General features: G+C 39.1%; 1 protein-coding gene across 2 annotated transcripts in view; it reads left to right on the forward strand.

Moving 5' to 3' along the window:
- Scaper (S-phase cyclin A associated protein in the ER) overlaps nucleotides 1-22,008 on the forward strand; it is a 424,329-nt gene that overhangs the window by 166,849 nt on the left and 235,472 nt on the right. For both annotated transcript variants that reach the window (XM_004660424.2, XM_004660425.2), the window contains exons 21-22: nucleotides 4,890-5,026; nucleotides 7,110-7,175. In XM_004660424.2, the coding sequence (XP_004660481.2) occupies nucleotides 4,890-5,026; nucleotides 7,110-7,175 (203 nt within the window). The remainder of the gene's footprint in view (nucleotides 1-4,889; nucleotides 5,027-7,109; nucleotides 7,176-22,008) is intronic.

Below are 22,008 nucleotides of genomic sequence, written 5' to 3' on the forward strand. Positions count from 1 at the left end.
AGTTTAGATTTTGTAACAGTTTGCTAATAGAACAGCTTGGCTACTAGAGCATTAGCATCCATAATCTAGGTCAGCAAGAGACCTACAAAAGCCAGAACACTAGGCCCATGTGCTCACTTGAGGCGCTGAGTTCCCCATAAGCCCAGTGTTGGTCAGCACACGATTGTAGGGCTGGCACAGCTGTGCCAGGGCCCTCCTGTAGTCAGGCGTTGGCTGTAAGGATGACACGTCTTGGTGTTGGACATTTATTGAAGATGATCATGCTAGTTGCCTCTGGGGCTGGTGCCAAGAGTGTCCTTACTGGTGTGTTGACTCTCTGGCTTCTCTGGGCACCTGAAAGTTGGCTCTTTGTTGCCTTAAGAAAACCATGAGGGTTGCTGCTCCAAGGAGTCTCTGGTCAGATAGTGGTAAAGAGAGGGTGCTATGGTTTTCCCTGTTCTGGAGTTCCTGGTGAGTCTTTGTTCTATGCTGGGAAGGGTGATTCCCAGATAGGCTCATGGCAGCTCAGTGGCTGGCTGCTCATTCATTTGAGGTGAGAGTTTTCTTTCTGGTACATAGTCATCACTCTGTTTTGGAGTTGGCATGTGTAGTTTGTCTATGCAAAGACCACTGTCTAGCTCTCCCATAGTGATTTTACTGCTGTATTCATTCAAGCATGGCTTACGTCCCATCATCTTTCCTTCCAGGACTGTCTGTCTATCAATCAATCATCTATCTGTCTATATGAGTGTGTCAAGGCCTCTTGAAGTTTCAAATGATCACTAGGTTCTGACTTTACATAGATGCTGGGGAATTGAACCTGGGGGTGCAGACTTTGCAAGCAAGTGCATTTAACTGCTGAGTCGTTTCCCTAGTCCCTCAGAATGTATCTTTACTTGTGCCTGCGCCCATAAGGAGAATTCCGAGTAGATATGAAAGATGACTATATTTAACTCAGAGATGGTCATTCTTCTATATAATAAATAGTCCTGCAGTAACTTTCTTTAAAGTGATTGATTTCTCATTAATTACATCAATTTTATAATATATTTTTATTCCCTATAAAAATGATAAAAATAAAAAATGCCTAGTGTTCACATTTGATATATTTATATTCTGCCCTTTACATACTAATATATACATTTTACTTAAGCATATATACTGTGCATTACATAGATTTGAATCTTGAAACTTTAATATTGTTAAAATGCACATTTTACTATGATTAGTAATTTAAAAAAGCAAATATAAGTAGCTTCAACTTGATGTATATGTCATAGTGTAATTGTCTACTTTTATATGAAAAATTTGAGACACAACCATTATTTGCTATGTTATTTAACCCTTTGTGCCAAATTTAGTTTTAATTAAAAAAAAACTTTATAATTTATTTATTTGAGAGAGACAGAGAATGAATGGTGCGCCAGGGCCTCCAGCCACTGCAAAGAAACTCCAGGTGCATATTCCCCTTTGTGCATCTGGCTTATGTGGGTCTTAGGAAATCGAATTGAGGTCCTTTGGCTTTGCAGGCAAATGCCTTAACAGCTAAGCCATCTCTCCAGCCCTAGTTTAAATTTTGTAAGTATATGTAATTGATAGAGATTAGGAGCAAGATAGTCTTCTTTTGCAGGTAGTTAAGGACACAGGCCCCAAAAGAACATGGCTGTCAACCTTCTCTGGCAAGAATGGAAGGCAAGTCCAGTCTGAACTTAAACCTGATTCAAGATGTTGATCAAGGACAGCTTCCTGATTATTGCTTCTAGGAAGTTTTCTCCGGCTTTCCCCCTGCCTCCCCCTTGGGTCTGTGCTCTCCTCCCTGGCACACAACCAGCTGAAGTCCTCTATATACATTTAGACTTAACCAATGAGACTCATCCCAACTTGATGAGTCATTTATGTCTCCAAGTAACTGTATGATTACCTGCTCAGGACTCCATGCCTGTTTTCCCTCCTAACATAAGAGGTTGAAGAGCCACTTTCCCTTGACCAGAGGAACAAAGTCTTCTGGTCCTGAGTGGAGCCTGTCCATCACTCACCTGGTCAAGAGACCACCTGTCACCTACAGACTTGCTCAAGAGGTGGTAGGACCAGATAGATATTTCTTAATGAGGTAATTACCATACCCCCAAGAAGCCCCTCCCTCAGTGCAGTGCCACTTATAGACCCTCACTGTGGAGCCTGCCCACTCTTCTGAGTTGTAACTCACATAACATAACTTCCCCTGACACTTTGGAGCTCTTCTGCTTTTATATTCCCAGCTCCCAGCCCCTGACCTGGCAGTGCCCTCTTTCTTTTGGGGAGCCCTCCCACTCTCTTCCTAGTCTTTTTCTGTTTTAATAAAGTCTTAGCTAGTCAAGTCCAGCCCATATGTGCCAAGAGAGGCCTCATCAGTTTCAACTGCAGCCCCCCCCCCACCACACACACAGCAAGGAAGAGAGACAGAGAGAGAGAAAGAGAGACATAGATGCATTATACTTTTTATCTTTGAAAGTACTTAGTACATAACTTCACTTTATTCTGGCATAAAATATTTCTGTCCAAAAGGCTAGTGATATTCAATTTTTTTCTTTTGGAAGACACTTGTCTTGCTGCCTAAGTGGCCATAGAATTTTCCCTTTTCTTTCAAGCCACTATGTTGCCCAAGCTGGCCTCAAACTTTTAGCCATTCTCCTACCTCAGCCTCATGGTTATAGGCATGCACCATCTAGCTGAAAAGGTATGATTCTCTTTTTCTTTTTTATTTTTTTCCTTTTTTTGGTTTTTTGAGGTAGGGTTTTACTCTGTCCCAGGTCTGGAATTCACTATGTAGTCTCGGATGGCCTCGAACTCATGGTGATCCTCCTATCTCTGCCTCCTGAGTGCTGGGGATTAAAGGTGTGCCACCATGCCTGGCTGAAAAGGTATGATTCTTGATAGTTCTAGTTTGATTCCATTTTTTTTTTCTGTATAATATCTGCCATTGTGTATAAGGCTCTTAGGTTTCTAATAGATATGTAAATAACATTTATATGCAACTGAAAATAGTATAATCTAACCTTTTGCAAAATTGAAGATTCATCTATACACTTCCTTAGTGCAGTGATAGAAATGACGTGTCAGAGGCTATCCTATGTAAGCAGTGTAGGGGGAGGGAATATGGAGTAGTGAAAAATGTTGGTCTTTTAACACCAGCCAATTGTGGTTTTGCCTTTCAGATTTATGACCATGATCATAACACCAATCCCCTGAAATTTGCATCTGTAAACATCTGCATTTGCTAAGCATCTATAAACTTTAAACATACTGCCACGTGTTTCATGGGGCAGTGAAGGTTACAGGAAATCATGAATATAATTTATGTAGTTCTTTGTTCCTCACATAATAAGTGTTCTACACATGACAATGTATATGGCGATTTCACAGGCAGCTCACATTCTGTCATGCCTCCTTGGGAGATACAAGAAGAAGGTCTTTCATTTGCAAAGAAAGAACCAGGTTATTTTTTTAGTTGCATTTGTCTATGTGTTTGTCTCCTTATCACTTAAGCCATTGCTTTTGGTTAGTGCTGAAAAATAAAGTTGTAAATCAGGCATGGTGGTTGCACGCCTTTACTCCCAGCACTCGGGAGGCAGAGGTAGGAGGATCACTGTGATTCGAAGTCCACCCTGAGACTCTATAGTGAATTCCAGGGCAGCCTGGTCTAGAGTGAGACCTTACTTGAAAAACAAAACAAAATAATAAATAAGTAAATTAATTAATTAATAAAGCAAGCTGTACTATATAACAGACATAAGTTTGTCAAAGAAAATAATTTATTCTACTTGTGAAAGAATACCTTACTCCTTTGCCTGTGAGACCTTTTTTATGATGATTTGAAAAGTGAGCACATCTCTACAACGCAAACTAATTTCCAGTCCTACTTTTAACATATGAGCCCAAGAGTATAAGCTCCACAATCATGTCCAGTTTTAAATTTGGCCTGTTACCCAGTCAGGGTTTTGACTTTCTGACTCTGGACAAGTTGTTTGACTCTGTTCTCAGTTTTCTTGTAGTTGAAATGGAAATAATAAAAATACATGTCTTCTAATTATGTTCTCAATATAGGTCTAAGGATTAAATGAATAATTTATATAAAGTACTCACCTTAATGTATAGTATACAATAAACCCTTGTAAATACTACTTTTAAACTATTTAATTTTTATTTGTTTACTTGAGAGAGAGAGAGAGAAAGAGAGAAAGACAGACAGAGGGAGGGGAGAGAGAGAGAGAATGGGCACACCATGGCATCCAGCCACTGCAAAGAAACTCCAGATGTATGTGCCACCTTATGCATCTATCTGTCTTACGTGGGTCCTGGAGAGTTGAACCAGGATCCTTTGGCTTTGCAGGCAAACACCTTAGCCCCTAAGCCATCTCTCCAGCCTGTAAATACTATTATTATTGTACCTACTTTTCTTTCATTGTTTTAACCTGTACATATTGAATGTCGGGTATATGCCAAGGCACAATCCTAGACAGAAAATCATCCATGAACAGAACATAGACCAGTCAGTGTTCTTGGGAAGCTTCTATTTTAGTGAAGTCTGACCCCCAGCAAACAATGATCTTGTTTCCTTTTTCTAGCTCCTATGGCACATTAAATGTTGAGTGGTGTAGTTTCATGTATATATTTTACTTTGCCTTTTACACTTGTGTATTGTGCTCAGGAAGTATGTCCATGTATTCTTACCATCAAACACAACTGAAGTTCACCAAAGGGTTGATGAATCAATGAAAATCTCAAATTTTTCAAAACAGTTGTAGAAACAAGTATTGCTTAGAAACTACTCTGAGTTTCTTCTATATAGTGGCTCCATTTACTAGTCTATAGCAGCCCTGCCTTGCTTTAAAATATCATCACCATCATTACTTCTTTGATTTATGTGGCAGGAGCATCTTTCCTTGAAGAAGTATGTTGTTGATGTGGTGATTGAAAGTGCAGCTCCACCAGAGCCTGTGAAAGATGGAGAGGAACGACAAAAAAACAAGAAAAAAGCTAAAAAGATAAAAGCCCGGATGAATTCCAGGTACCTTACATCTTCTTAATAACAAAATACAAACTGTTAATGATGCATCATTCAATGTAAATCCAAGGAAGAAAAAAACCTTAAAGTTGTTTGTGTCAAGAAAGCCTTGGAAACAACACTGATGATCCTAATTTATAGCCACTTTCTTTGATTGAGAAAGAAAACGAAGTATTGATCTAAAGCCCTTGCTTTCACCTGTTAAGAGCTCTTTTTATAATTGGATGCCAAAGCCGTGCCAAGCTTGTGCCTCCTGCAGCATACAATAGTATATTTAAATATGTGTAAACCAAGCCTATTTTTCTTTCCAAATATTGATTTTTAAATGAAGTATCAGGAAAAATCAATAGCAATCAACAAATAGAAGTCTGCTAGCTGTAGTGTCAAACCCCATGACTGGCTTTAATTAATTTACTTGCCTGTCAGAACAGGAAAAAGTACAAGAAATATCTTAAAATGGAAAGTGAGTTATCAGACCTGTAGTTTATCATCAGCCTCCAAAGTGACATTTGAGGAGCAGACAGCTGTGTAGTACATTACCTCACAAGCTCTGAGTGTCACATGATGACCGATGGGTCTTGTTTGAGGACACAAGTACAGTTCTTCCTTAGTTGATACCTTTACTATTTGAGAGAAAGTATTCTGAATCTGTCCTTATACTTTTGTTTCTGAATACTTCAAAGATGGAAAAAGTTGACCCATGGAATCATAGAGCTGTGGATGTAGAATAATGTAACAATGAGTAATGCGGTTGTCCATGATTTTCATGTCCAGATTATGATCTGTTATAGAGTGTATGTCACCTTCCAAAATGAGGTATAACTTTAGCATGCTCATTTATGCAAAGAAGAGTAAAAGCTTTCTTGATTTTAGTACGTGACGTCACTCCAGACTTCCAAGAACAGCTTCAGTGTGCTTTAGGATGTTGTTGATTTTATTTCTGGTACCTGCTAAGAACCTGCTGACTCTGACACTTGAATATTTGGAAGCCTGTTCTTTGTTTGTGTTTTCTTCTTTATGTACATGTGGTGGTGGTTCACCCAGATTTTTGGCTTTGTGTGCTAATAGGTACCAATTTGATACCCTTAAATTCACAAAAATTTAGTGTGTCCAAAACAAACTGCTCTGTCCTCTGACCTCAACCCATCATCCTTTCTGCATCAGTAAATGAATCCTCTATAGTAGCTGTTGAGGCCAGAACCCTGAAAGTCATCCTTGACCTTTTCCTACCCTCACACAGTGCACATCTATTCTTACTGCAGATAAGGTTAAGTTTGCTCAAAGGGTCTTCAGAATTTGACTTCTTCGTTCCAACTCCACTACTGCCCCTCAACTCCTTTTCCATGTTTCACTTCTCTCTCACCCAGATTGTCATAATGGCAATACTGTGACTGGCCTCCCTTTGTCTTCCCAGTCGACCTGGACACTCTACCCAGGACGAGCCTGATAAACTTGCAAGTTAGAGCAGTTCACTCCTCCAAACCTCAGGACTTTTACTGTTTACCTAATTCATATTTGTGCACATGTTCATGTGCGAGTGTGGGTACGGGTGTGCCACAGCACATGTATGGAGGCCAGAGGACGAATTTTGGGTTGGTCCTGGCCTGTGAATCTCATTTGTGGCAGTTTCTTGCTTTGGATTCTTTTTCTGCTGTTCTTAGCTTGGCTTCCTTTGAGCTTACAGGAAATTCTCCTGTCTCTGCGCCCCCCCCCCATCTTATCATTGGCATCAGCCTGGGATTACAGAAGGCTGCCATAGCTTCTGGCTTTTTACATGGGGCATGGGGATTGAACTCAGGTAGTCCAGCTTGAGTGGGATGTACTTAATACTCTGAGCCATCTTTCCAGCCCAGAGTCTACTATATTTCTGACGAGGGAGTGTGTTTTGTATTCTTTTATAGTAGCATATATGGTAATTTAAAGAAGGAATTTAAGGAATGAAACTTTAAATAATATGTTTTGTCACATTACCAGCAAGATAAGGTACTGGGAGAGGAAAAACAGCTATGGTTTGGGGTTGTTTAAAATTATGAAAATTTGATATAAAATCATTAACAAGGGTAAAACTTCTTATTTTTCTCTTTAGGGCTAAGGAATATGAGAGTTTAATGGAAACAAAAAATAATGGCTCTGATTCACCTTATAAGGCAAAGTGAGTATTTTATCCGATACCTTAGTTTTACTTCTCTGTGGTCTGTGCCTATAACAAAGGTTCATCTGAGCTGTCATGCCATGCCTGTGATCATGCCTGGTCCATAGGACATCATTCTTTTGCTAGGGAATATTTGGTCAAGTTTGAGCACAGTTCTCATTAGCACATATTAGGGAAAAAGGAGGCCAAGGGTTCTCAAGACCTTGTTCAGTGTTCAAGCACCCACCACAGTAAACAACTGTCTCATCTAAAATGCCAGTAGTGTGTATTTACAAACCCCATCCTCAGAGCAGGCTCCAAGTAACGCTGTGCTGGTCTTCCTAGGGCCAATAGTGATATAGAGAATTAGAATTTTTTAACTTTGTTAAATTTTAAATGAAGTTATAGTTTTACATGAGATGAAAAATTTGAGACCTGCTGGGTGTAGTAGTACATGCCTTTAATCCTAGCACTTGGGAAGCCAAGGTAAGTGAATTCCAGGTCAGCCTGGGTGAGAGTGAGACCCTACCTCGAAATACCCCCTGCAAAAAAAGGGAGATTTTTTTTTCTTGAGTCTCCACCATTGAAGGGTAGGTGTAACAGTATAGTTCAAAAACAAATTATTGTTTTGCTTTTTTTCCTCAAAAATACTGGCAGTAAAGGAGGAGCGAAGGAAGTAGTGCTCATATGCCCTGTTGATGGGACTGCAAATTAGTATAGTCTTGTTGGAAAACAATGCGTATTTAGCTTCCCATAGGAAGTCCTCTTCAGACTGGATAGTGAATTAATGCAAAACATGCCCAATATTTATATACAAAGATGAGTGTTATACTGTTTTTCTTGAGGGGGTTTTGAGTCAGGTCTTGTTCTAGCCCAGATTTATGTGGAACTCACTCTGTGGCCCCAGACTGGCCTTGAACTCAAGGCAATCCTCCAACCTTCCCAAGTGCTAGAATTATGGGTATGAGCCTGGCTTTTACTGTTATTTTTGATAATAATAAAGAAATAGTTTAAATGCTCCAAATTGAGATTAAGATTACCAGTTTATATATATAATACAGCCATTATTTATAATAAAAATACTCTGTCAAAAATAGGATACCTACCCCTCAAGTAGTAGCATTAAAAATATTTTGTTTATTTGAGAGAGAGACAGAGAGAAGGAGGCATACAGAGAAAGAGAGAGTGGGTATGGGCATGCCAGGGCATCCTGCCACTGTAAACAAATGCCAGAAGCATGTACCACTTTGTGCACCTGGCTTCTGTAGATTCTAGATAATCAAACTCAGGCTGTCAAGGTTTGCAAGCAAGTGCCTTTAACTACGGGGTCATCTCCCCAGTCCCAGGCAGCTGCCTTGTTAATTGTGGATTATATGCTAATACAGTGTATCTCAATGCCCAGAGAAATGAAAATTATAAATCAATTCAGCATGAAAGCTTATTATCAAATGAACATAAGAATATTAACAATTACTAAAATGTATAGAACTTTTACCTTTTACCAGATGCCACATGAGTTGAATCTTTTCTCAAAAGTCTATGAGTTATGAAAACTAAGCTCTAATGAGGGTAATTTACCTGTGATTACTCAAGCGCACATACAAAATGCAAAATTTAAGTTCTTTTTGTGGTGTTATTGTTTAGCCAATATAAGTATGATTCATGATAGAAAAAAAATAATCCATAATAAACTTAAGCAATGGAATGCCATCATAAAAACTCCTTAATATGCTTACATGGGTTATGAGGGAAGATTTATATAAATGAAAAGACAAATTATTCTTGGACAGAGGGCACAGAACATTAAATTTTCCAGAATTATAATCATTGTGAAGACTATGTGGAAAACTGAATGTTAGAATTTATAGAAAGTATTTAAAAGCAGACTGAGAGAGGGCTGAATGAATAGATATTTTTAAAATATTCTGTTCTTTTTATTTATGAGGGAGAGAGAATGGGCCACTGCAGACAAACTCCAGACACATGTACCACCATGTGCATCTGGCTTATGTGGGTGGTGGGGAATTGAACTTGGGTCCTTAGCCTTCACAGGCAAGTATCTTAACCATTAAGCCATCTTTCCAGCTCATTAATAGATATTTAGTCATGTTTTAAAAATGCATTGAAATGAGTAAAAATATAAGTTTGAACTTTTTCAAAAGATTTATGTTTTATTTACCTATGCGTATGTGTGTGTTCATGTATTTGTGAGTATGGGTGCATACGTGCTATGACTCACATATGGAGATGAGAGGAAACTTTTTGCTGGTCCTCACATTTCCACCTCATTCAAGGCAGGCTTTCTTACTCTGGATTCTCATCCTATTGTTCTCTGCTGGGCTTTTCTCAAGCTTCAGGGAAATTCTCCTGTCTCTGCCTCCCATCTTGTCATTAGAGTCAGCCTGCTGGGATCACAGAAGGCTGCCATGGCTTCTGGCTTTTTACTTGGGGAAGGATCATCTAACTTGCCACTTTGTGTATCTGGCTTTATATGAGTACTGGAGAACCAAATCCAGGCCATCAGGCTTTGCAAGCAGTTGCTTTTAGCTGCCAAGCCATCTCTCCAGTCCCGAGCAGATATTTGATACTTCAGAATAGAGAGCATCATTGCCTTTTTTCAGTCAGTTGTTAATTTGGTTATATAATTGTCAATGCTGAATATATTGTTTGACATAGAGATGTAGTACAAAATTGTAAAAATATGGTTAAGGCCATTTTGGAAATTATGTCATACTCAAACTAATACTCATTCCACAACTTTTTATGAAATTTAAATCATCAACTCAAAACAACTTTTAAAATCAAATGTTCTAACCCAGTACAACCTAAATATAAACTAATTTGGTGCTTAAATGCTGAAGAATGGCATTAGGAAAAATTGTCTATCTTTTGCAAAATTAAACTATAATAATAGCAAAATATTTTATGAGCAGTAAAACACCACAGTTCATAACATATGGTATTTCTGCAAATGAACTCCAGATGTAGCCATCACTTTGTGCATCTGGCTTTATGTGGGTACTGGGGAATCAAGCCCTAGCTATCAAGTTTTGCAAGCAAGCACCTTTAGTCACTGAGCCATCTCTTTAGCCCTGTGATTATACTTCCTAAAATTATTACCTTTAGGGCTGGGGAGATGCTTTAGAAGCTTGCCTGAAAAGCCTAAGGACCCAGGTTTTATTCCCCAGTATCCATGTAAGCCAGATGCACAAGGTGGCATGTGCATCTTGGAGTTCTTTTGCCGAGGCTAAAAGCCTTGGCACACCCATTCTCTCTCTCTCTCTCTCTCTCTCTCTCTCTCTCTCTCTCTGCCTCTTTTTCTCTCAAATAAATAAATAAATATTTTAAAAATTATTACCTTTGAAAGATTATAGATCTAGTAAAAAGAATGAATCACTCATTTTTCTTGACCCCCCTCCCTCCCCCTCCCTCTCCCTCCCTCTCCCCCTCCCTCTCCCCCTCCCTCCTCCCTCCCTCCCTCCTTCCCTCTCTCTCTCTCTCTCTCTCTCTCTCTCTCTCTTTCTTTCTTTCTTTTATTATTTGAGGTAGGGTCTCACTCTCCCCCCAGGCTAATCTGGAATTCACTTATATAGTCTCAGGGTGGCCTCAAACTCATGACAATCCTCCTACCTCTGCTTCCTAAGTGCTGGGATTAAAGGCATGTACTACCACGCCTGGCCTTTCTTGACTTTTCTATAGGAGGAACTTAATAACCAAATGATACATAAAATTTTTTCCCTATAAAATTATTCTAACTTAGAAGTTAAAATAACTCCTCCTCCCCCTGTTCCACCTCACCCAGTCTCTCTCTTCTTTTCTCTCCTATTTTCTTCTTTAAAAAATATATATATTTAGAGTGAGAGAGGCAAAGAGGCAGACATTGTTTTTTAAACTGCTGAGTAGAATTACATTGTGTAAATGTACCACAACTTTGTTATCCATTTATCCAATGATGGGCACCTGGGTTGATTCCAGTTTTAAGCTATAATGAATTGAGCAGCTATGAACAGGGTTGAGCAAATATCTCTGTAGTGATACATGGAGCATTTTGGATAAATGCTCACTAAAGGAATAACTGGGGCTATTGGTAGCTCTATGTTTATCCTTTTCAGGAATCTCAATGGTGGTTGTACAAGTTTATATTCCCACCAACAGTGGATGAGGGTTCCTCTTTTCCCACATCCTCACCAACATTTGTAGTTGTTAGATTTTTTAAATGATTGCCATCCTTACTGGATTGAAGTGGAATTTCGTGGTTGTTTCAATTTGCATTTCCCTAATGGTTAGGGATGTTGAATATTTTCTTAAATGTGTGTTAGCCATTTGTATTTCTTCTTCTGAGAGCCCCCTATTGAGTTCTTTGCCCCTTTTTTGTACTGGGTTATTTGATTTTGATTTTTTATTATTTAGTTTTTTATTTCTTTGTGGATTCTAGATATTAGGCTTCTGTCAGTGGTATAGCTTGAGAATATTTCCTCCCATTCAGTGGATAATCTATTGGCTCTACTTACAGTGTGTTTGTCTGTATACAAGCTTTTTAGCTTCATGAGACCCCATTGTTTGAGTGATTGTTTAATTTCCTGGGCTATTGAGGTTTTGTTTACTCCTTTATCATGGAGAGTTCCTCCTATTTTTCTGTCCAGGTCTTATATTGAGTTCTTTAATCAGTTTAGACTTGATTTTTGTGTGTATGGTGAAATGAATGGGTCTAGTTTCATTTTATACATGTGATTATCCAGTTTGTCCAGCACTATTTGTTGAAGATATGCTATCTTTTCTCCAGTCTACATTATTGGCAACTTTGTCAAAGAGCAAGTAGCTGTAGTTACTTGGCCTAAAGTCTGGGTCTTCAGTTCTGTTGCAGTGGTCTGTTTCTGTTTTCATTCCTGTACCATGTTGTTTTTGTTACTATGGCATTGTAATACAGCTTTAGATTTGGTATGGTGATACCTCCAGAGGTGTTTCTTTCACTGAGGATATATTTGGATATCTGAGGCCTGCTGCCATTCCATATACATTTTGAGATCTTTTTTTTTTTCTATCTCTGTGAAGAATGATACTGGCATTTTTTTTTCTTGGTTTTTCGAGGTAGGGTCTTGCTCTAGCCCAGGCTGACCTGGAATTCACTATGGAGTCTCAGGGTGGCCTTGAACTCACAGTGATCCTCCTACCTCTGCCTCCCAAGTGCTGGGATTAAAGGCATGCGCCACCACTCCCGGCTTGATGGTGGCATTTTTATTGGTTTTGTATTGAATCCATCTATTGCTTTTGGTGGAATTGCCATTTTCACAATATTAATTCTATCTATTCAGGAGCATGGGAGTTTTTGCTATCTTCTCAAATCATCTTTGATTTCTTTCTTGAGTTTTTGTATGTTTTCATTATATAGGTCTTTCACATCCTAGGTTAGTGTTATTCCAAGGTATTTAATTTTTTTGTTGCTATTGAGAAATGACAGCCTTCCTGATTGCTTTCTCTGTATATTTGTCTTTTGGATATAGAAAGGCTACTGATTTTTGTGGGTTGATTTTTGTATCCTGCCACTTTGCTGAAGGAATTTATCACCTTGTCATGTTTTGAGATGAAGACTTTTGGGTCACTTATGTGTAGGACCATGTATCTACAAATAGCACTAACTTGACTTCTTCCTTTCCACTTTGTATCCCTTTTATTTCTCCTGTCTTATTGCTTTGGCTAGTACTTCTGGTACTATATTGAAGAGCAGTGGTAAGAGTGGGCACCCGTGTCTTGTTCCTAGTCTCCATGGGAACTCCTTGAGTCTTTCCCCATTAGGTATTATTTGGGCTTTAGGAGCTCTATATGTAGCCTTTACTGTGTTTTTTATATATAGCTTTTACTGAACAAAACCCCAGTAGCCCAGGAAATAAACCCTCCATGACTATTCTTTCCAGTGTTTTGATCATAAAGTTGTGTTGTATTTTGTCAAAGGCCTTCTCTGCATCAACTGAGATGATCATGTGGTTCTTATTATTGTTTATATGTGGTGTATTACATTGATTGATTTCTGTATGTTAAACCATCCCTGCATCCCTGGGATGGGGCCTACTTGATCAAGGTGGGTAATGCTTTTAATGTGTTGTTGAATTCAGTTTGTGAATGTTTTGTTCAGGATCTTTGCATCTAAATTCATCAGGGATGTAGTCCCATAGTTTCTTTTCTTGTCATATCTCTGTCTGGTTTTGGTGTTAGGATGATGCTAGCTTTGTAAAAGGAATTGGGAAGATTCCCTGCTCTCTGATAATGAAGAACAGTTTGAGAAAAATTGATTTCAGTTCTTCAATGAAGGTTTGATAAAATTTGGCTGAGAAGCCATCTGGTCTTGGACTTTTCTTTTGGGGGAGGTTTTTGATTACCTTTTCAGTCTCCATGGATGTGATAGGTTTGTTTAGGAGAATAATCTGCTCTGAGTTTAATTTTGTAGGTGGGATGTGTCTAGGAATTCATCCACTTCTTCCAGATTATCCAATTTTGTGGAGTAGAGGTTTTAAAGTATGCCCTGATGATTCTTCCAATTTCATTGATGTCTGCTGTGACCACTTCTTTTCTTTTCTGATTTTGTTAATTTGAGACTTCTCTTTCTTTTGTTTGATCAAATTGGTCAGGGGTTTATCAATCTTGTTTATTTTTTCAAAGAACCAGCTCTTCTTTAATTTTTTTAAAAATTGTTTTCTTAGTTTCCAATTCATTAATTTCTTCTCAGATCTTGATTCTTTCTTTCTTTCTGGAGCTCTTAGCGTTGGATTCTTCGTGTTTTCCAATGCCTTTAGGTGGGTATTTAGTTTATTAACTTGGCATCTCTGTCTTTGTTATGAAGGTATTTAGCACTAAGAATTTTCCCCTTATGACTGCCTTCATTGTGTCACATAAGTTTTGGTAAGTTCTGTTTTCATTACCATACAAGTCTAGGAATTTTTCCACTTCTGTTTTTATTTGTTTCACAACCAGTTCATTGTTTAAAAAGGTATTCTTCAGTCTCCAGAAGTTGGTGGAGTTTCTGATGTCTTGTTGTTAATTTTTAGCTTTAAAGCATTGTGATCTGATATGATGCAGGAAGTTACTTCAATTTTCCTGAATTTATGGAGGTACACTTTATGGCCTAATATATGGTCTATTTTAGAGAAGGTTCTGTGGGCTGCTGACAAGAATGTGTATTCTGCAGAGTTCTGTAGATGTCTTTTGGGTCTAGTTGATCAATGGCGCTATTCAGCACTATTATTTCCCTGTTAATTTTCTGCTTGGATGATCTGTCCATTGGTGATGGTGGAATATTGAAGTCTCCAGCTATGATGGTATTGGCGTTTATTTCTGTTTTGTTGTCAAGTAAATTTTGTTTTATAAACTGTGGTGCCCCTGTGTGTGGACCATATAGATTTATGCTTGTGGTATTCTCTGTTGGATCATTCCCTTGATGACTAAGAAGTGATCTTCTTTGTCCTTTCTTTTCTTCTTCTTCCTTTTGTTTTTTTGAGGGAAGGTCTCACACTAGCTCAGGCTGATCTGGAATTCACTGTGAAGTCTCAGGGTGGCCTCAAACTCATGGCAATCCTCCTACTTCTGCCTCCTGAGTGCTGGGATTAAAGTTGTGTGCCATCATGCCCAGCTTCTTTGTCCTTTTTGATTACTTTTGGTTTGAAATCTGTTTTATCAGATCTTAATATAGCAACATCTGCTTGTTTCTTATTTCCACTTGCTTGGAATATAATTTTCTATCCTTTTACCCTGAGAAGGTGTCTGTCTTTAGTGGAGAGGTGGGTTTCTTTGAAGACAGTAGATAAAATGGTCCATTTTCTTTGATCTATCCTGTTAATACATGTCTTTTGATGGGTGAGTTAAGACCATTAATATTTAAGGTTATAACTGTGAGGTTTAATTTAATACCTGATATTATGGGGTGCTTTTTTGGTATTTTCTTGTGTTTTATACCTTTTTGAGCCTGGTCTTAGTTCTGGTTATTCTGATCTTCCTCTTGTAGGTTCTTGAGATTGGTTATTTGACTCTTCTGTGTGGATTATTTCCTCAAGTATTCTCCATAGGTTTGGCTTTGTGTTCATATAATCATAGAATTAACTTTTTTTTCATGGAAATTTTTCCTTTTACCATCAATCATGAGGTATACTTTCACTGGTACAGTAGCTTGGGTTGGAAACCATAGTTTTTTAGAGTTTGAAGTGTTCCATTCTAGGCCCTTCTGGCTTTCAGGATTTTCATTGAGAAATCTGAGGTAATTCTGATAGAATTGCCTTTGTATGTATTGTCTCTCTCTTGCTGCTTTTAGCACTCTCTCTGTTTTTATTAGCAAGAGTTTTAACTATGATGTACCTTGGAGAATTTTTTCTTTGGTCCTGTCTGTTTGGTGTTCTGTGGGTTTCTTCTATCTGGAAGAGCCTCTTTTCTGAGAGATAGGCCTAGATTTCCTCTCTTGGTATACCCATGATCTGGATGTTGGGTCATTTTAGTGTACCCTATAGTTCCCGCATAGTCTGTTCACATAATTTTTTGGACTTAGCAAAGTTTCTGGTCTCCTGATCAATTTCTTCTGTCTTGTCTTCCAGCTCAGATGTTCTGTCTTCCACATGAGTAACTCTGTTAGTGAGTGGTTCTAGATAGGATTTTATAAGGTCTTTTTTATTTTTGTTTTCTTTCTTTGTTAAATACTTTTATTATTTGAGAGAGGGAGGGAGGGAGGGAGAGAGGAAGGAAGGGAGAGAGAGAGAGAATGAGAATGAGAATGGGCGCACCAGGCTCTCCAGCCATTGCAAATGAACTCCAGATGCATATGTTACCTTGTGTATCTGGCTTATGTGGGTCCTGGGGAGTTAAACTGAGGACCTTAGGCTTTGTAGGCAAGCGCCTTAACTGTTATGCTGTCTCTCCAGCTCTTATTTTTGTTTTTTTGTTGTGTTATTTTACATCAAGTTCATCTCTTGTTTGAGGTACAATTTCAGTTTGAATTCTGATTTTATTGATGCTTCTGGAATTCATTCTTGTATTTATTCAAGTCTCTATTAAGCTTCATCAATTGGTTATTGAGATCTTTCACTTCTTGACTTGCCTTCAATTCTTTCGTCCCTCTTTTGAGGCTTCTAAAGTTTTCTTCAATTAAGTAAGCCTAGTGTCAAAAGCTGAATACTCTAAGAGACAATTTTGCTCAATCATTGATGTGATTGGTTTTTTTTTTTTTTTGAGATTGGGTCTCACTGTAGCCTGGCAGGCTGACCTGGAATGCACTCTGTATTCTCAGGGTGGCCTCAAACTCACAGTGATCCTACTACCTTTTCCTCCTGAGTGCTAGTATTAAAGGCATGTGCCACCATGCCTGGCTGATTGTTGGTTTTTTGATGGTTTGCTTCTAGTTCAGCAGTTCTTTTGATCAGGGGCACATTAGTTGTTGTATTTTTGTTTTGGGATTGAATTTCTGTTGGTTTCTCTATGATTTCACTGGAGGCTTCCATTGTGGGACTAGACATCCTTGCTGGAGATCACTCAGTTTTATGACTTTTGTTGGTGTTTTTTTTGTTGTTGTTGTTTTGTTTTTGGTATATGTGAGGGTGTGTTGTGGTCTACCCATGTTGGGGATATACTTTATTCTATTGAGGAGGAAGCAAATATTTGTCCTTGTTGGATCTTCATTGGGTGTTCTGGTTTTTTATTTATTTATTTATGTTTTTCTTTTGAGGTAGGGTCTCACTCTAGCTCAGGCTGACCTAGAATTCACTATGTCGCCTCAGGATGGCCTTGAATTCATGGTGATACTCATACTTCTGCCTCCCTAGTGCTGGGATTAAAGGCGTGCTCCACCATGCCCGGCTAGGGGTGTTCTGTTTTAAACGAGGACAGGATTGGTGTACAGTGGGGTGATAACCACAGATGAACAGGTTGTGGAGATTGCAGGTACATCAAAGGGACCTGGGGAACTGGGAGCTCTGGCCTACTCATGCCACTTGCATGTACTCATCAGTACATGGGGATCAGGGGTTAGGAAACCAGGAGCCAGGAAGCTGGAGAACCAGGGGCAAGAGGCCAGCTCCTGTAGTGGCCCATATACCCTCTGACTCAGGGGAATAGGGATTTGGGTACCCAGGGGCCATTCAATCAGGAAACCAGAGCAAAAGGCCTGTATCAGCAGCTCTCACTCAGCGACCAGCTGCCCAAGGCAGACAGGGGTACCTTGACCAGTGAAATGGGAGATGGGGAATTAACCAGGAACTCTGGCCTGTTCACTGCGTGTATGCTTCCTCTGGAGCAGGACATCTGGGAATTGGGGGCTGAGGGGCCCTTCAACCAGGAAGCTGCTTCTCCTCCTCCTCTTCTTCCTCCTTCCTCCTTCTTCTTCTCCTCACTTTTCTTCTTTTCCCCGCCCCCCCAGGATCTGCCCTCCTTGCAGGAAAGCTTGGTCCTAAAGCCATTAATTGAGGCAATAGTAACAAAGTGGCAAGTTAGCACCTGAGCTTTGTAACAAATAGCATGGCATGAAGGCATGACTTCCAGCCAGGTGGAAGAAATATTCTGTATGGCATAGGCACTGTATTCTGCTATGAAGAGTTAAAGCAGAATGACTAGGGCCTCTCTGTAGAAGGACATCCTGGCAAGATCTGTCAGAGACATGAGTGTGGGACGTGGTAAATGATGTCAAAACCCAAGTAAGGTGAGGAGCATAAGAAAGGGCCCAACGTGGGCAGTGAGAACCCAAGCAAGGAAACAAATTCAGTGGAGTGTGTGTGTGTTCTCCGACGTAGGGAGTTGTTGGCTGAGGTAGTAAATATATTGAGAGTGATAAAGGCAGGTTGTTCACTACTAGAAAGAGAGTTAAAAATATGTCAGGGGGAATAGAAAATCTCTGAACCAGGTGTAGTGGCACTTGCTTCCAGCTACTCAGGAGGCTGAGGCAGGAGGATCACTTGAGCTCAGGAGTTCTGGGCTATAGAGCGTTATGTAGATTGGGTGACCACTTGAAGTTCAGAATCCCTATGGTGACCTCCTGGGAGCAGGGGCCCACCAGATTGCTGAAGGAGGTGTGAACCAGCTCAGATTGAGAAAATTCTGTGGTAGAGAATTGGAATTAGAAAAATGTTTATTTTCATATATATGTGAAATTTTCATATTTATTATATATAGTCTATATGTTTGTGTACGTATGTACATTGAAAGTGAACATTTAATACTATCAGGCCCATCTAGCATGCCCATCTAAGTGTGCAGATCAGATAGTTCTTTGAAGAGGGAAAGGTATTTTTCTGTAAAAGGTATGCTGGCTAGCAAACCAGAATTTGCTCACTGGGGCTTGGGGGATGTAATAAAAATAACTTGCTCATTGTAAGAGGAAATTCATCTATATTTTTCTCCATTTTATACAAGGGGCATCAAAAGGCACTTTCTGATTTCTTAAACTGTTATATTTAAAATACTAGTGTAAATATATGTAAAAAAGGGAATGGAACCAGTAGCTTTAAATTTTCACTTTCTATCTTCCATACAGAGGAAATGATAGAGGAAAAAGAGGGTTTTTTTCCCCTGTCCTTCACACTAAAAATAGTATTAATTCCTAGACTAGACCCAGTCTCTTTTTATTCACCTTTTACAGATCTTCCAAATGATCCCAGTCAGTGCATTCCTTTCTCAATCTTACTGTAATAAAACTTTGGTTTCCTTAGAGACACACTTTTCTGGTTCACGTTTACCAATGACTGGTTTGAGCTTAGAGCTGTTGGAATTTTTTCAAATTTTGAGAAGAAAATGTCTAATCTTATAACATTCCCCACAAAGCCATTTATTTACCTGACAGATATTTCTCATGTCCTAGGGAAGGAAGTATGACATCTTTGCTTTTGCTTTTTGCTGGAAAAATTACCTGTCAGAAATAACCCTAATAACACTTTCCATATTAAAACTGTATTCCCTAAGCTGTCTCTGTTTGTTCACTGTAGGGAAGATAGAACAGTCAGCTTGACTTTTGCTACACTCCATGATTACTTATAGTGTGCATCAAAATCTGATGTCTTGTTTGTCTTGAAAGAGACTATATTATTTGTGGTACTTGTGTGGAGGTGGGAATGATAAAGAGGTTAAGCTCACGTTACCAAAGCATTCTGTTGATGAGGCATTCTTCCTTGAAGGTAGCTTCATATAACCTCAGATTTGATTTAACTTAGGTGAAATATAAGTCTCTTTTATTCTTTGAATTAAAATGGTCCTTGTGCTTCCTTAAGTACTTCTGATTTTCAGTGGAATGTGAGCATTCTTGGTAAGAATACTGCTAGTTTCTATTGCTTTGGTGGGATATTGAGTTACATAGTGAGCAGACTGTATTCAGCCAGGAGCTGAAGTGGGTACTTGTGACCCAATGAGGTTCACTGCCAGGATTCTTCCACATGATGTGGTCAAAAATTAGTATCAGATGGGACTGTAGCCCATATTTGATTAGAAGGGAAAAGATGCAGCTATTATTTTATATTGATCTTTTTCTTTTGTTAGGTAGAGAACTCTTATTAATGCATAGTAATAATACTTGACCATTTATTGAATGTGTACTTCAGTGAATGGTATTAAGTACGTTCTCTGATCTTCAGAGCTCTGAAAAGATGTGCATGTCTATGTTTGTGTTTATTTTCCTGACTTTTAAGATAAAGAAATTATGATGCAGGAAAAAATATTCTTCCCAGGTTAATACACATGGCTTTTATTAAAGCCAAAATTCAAGCACAGGTTATTTTAGTTTTAAAGTTTATGTTTTTCTTTGAGTTACTGATGTCAACTTCATACAGTCAGCTTGAAATTAAAGTGGAGTTCACCAGACCCTTTTGAGCTGCATTTACTGTTAGATTTCTTTGAAAATTTTTTAGATGTTATATAAATAAATTTTAGACAAATTGTTTTGTAGGATATTATGACTAAGGATTTCTCATTTTAATTGACTAATGTGACAGGGGGCAAATAGCATGAAAGTTGAAGATCAAATGTTTGACACCATGTAATAGCTTTTGCCAAGTATTTGATCTTACGGAAGTCACCTAACCTCCCTGAGCATCAGCTTCTGCGTTTTTCAGAGATAATGCTAACTGATTGTGTGGTTGAGATGGTTAAATAAGTTCATGGACATGAAAGTGTTTTGGAACCCTTGAGAAAATGGTTATTGTTAAGATTAAAAATGAAATTTTTTGTTAGGCTATTCAATCGCCAAACATTTATTGCATGCATTTCTGTACAGATAGCATGCCAGGTGGTAGATAAGAAACTGCTCCAAAGTTTATTTATACTTTGCTTTTGCACTGTCCAATTCAATAGCTTCTAGGCACATGGTGCCTTTAAATCTGAGTTTAAAATTAATTTCTTCAGTCATAGCACCTATATGTCATGTGCTCAGTAGTCAATGCAGCTGGCAGTTACCATGTTGGGGAGTGCAAATAAAGAAAGTACCTATCACTGTCAAAAGCATTATATGGCAGATGCACACATTCAACAATTTTCAACAATTAAGTTGATAAGCAATTGAGTGGTGATGAGTGCTGTGAAGAAATAGCCAAGCCAGAGAAATTAACTTTTGTGCTAAGATGTGAAAGATAAGTTGGAATTGCCTGTGTTATTGGGAGGTGGAGAAAGCACTGCAGAAGGAGGTAAAGAAGAGCATTTGCAAAGACATTGCTGAAGGAAGAAGACGAGTTGGGATGCAGAAGGAACTCGTGCATTGCAGAGCTTGCATGGGGGTTACCTGTAGCTGAAGAGAGGGCCCTTCTAGGGTTGTAGTGAGAGACACAAAATAGGAGACTGGAGCCGGGTGTGGTGGTGCATGCTTTTAATCGCAGCACTCAGGAGGCAGAGGTAGGAGGATCACTGTGAGTTTTGAGCCATCCTGAGACTACATAGTGAATTCCAGGTAACCCTGGGCTTGAGTGAGATCCTACCTCGAAAAACCAAAAAGTAGGAGGCTGGGTGAAATGGAGATAGTCTGAAGAACTGGTGACAAAAGTGAGGGTTTTGTTGTTTCAGCAGCCTCCTTTTTTTCTTTTTTTGGTTTTTCGTGGTAGAGTCTCACTGTAGCCCAAGCTGATCTGGAATTCACTATGTAGTCTCAGGGTGGTCTTGAACTCACAGTGATCCTCCTACTTCTGCCTCCCAAGTGCTGGGATTAAAGGCATGCACCACCTCGCCTGGCCAGCCTCCATTTTGGTATGAAGTATAAGCTTTTAGGTAAGCAAGAAAGAGAGAAAAAAAAATCTGATGTTCTGAAGGGAGTGGGATAGAATAGAGCAAGTCTTCTAGGAGCCTGAGCAGAACAGAGATTTAATTAGATTGTGAGCCACTAGTCAGTCACTTTCCTGCATGGTGTGGCTTTTCTCAGGCTCAGTGGTAGAGAAAGTAAGTAGATGTTTTCATCGAGTCAGTTAAATAAATTAATTCATGTAAGGCACCGAGAATGGTGCCTGTGCCATGGTAGGAGCTACATAAGCATTATTTCCATTGCTGAAGCTTGTCTAATGGAAGTAACAAATGGAAGAAGAGAAGAAATATATAGGACATTTCTAATAATATGATTAGGGCTGGAGAGATGGCTCAGCAGTTAAGGTGCTTGCCTGCGAAGCCCAAGGACCCATGTTCAACTCTCCAGATCCCACGTAAGCCAGACACACAAGGTGTCGCAAGTGCGTAAGGTCGCACATGCGTACACGATGGCCACATGTGTCTGGAGTTCAATTGCAGTGGCTGGAGGCCCTGGTGTGCCAATTCTTTTCTTCCTCACACACAAAAAATACAAAAAGGAAGAAAGAATATGATTATACTTACGTCCTATGGTAGCTACCCAATCTGTGAAAGCTGAAGTAAGACAAGAAGTGGAAGA

This window comes from Jaculus jaculus, chromosome 10 (genome assembly GCF_020740685.1).
Source record: "Jaculus jaculus isolate mJacJac1 chromosome 10, mJacJac1.mat.Y.cur, whole genome shotgun sequence".
Lineage (NCBI taxonomy): Eukaryota > Metazoa > Chordata > Mammalia > Rodentia > Dipodidae > Jaculus > Jaculus jaculus.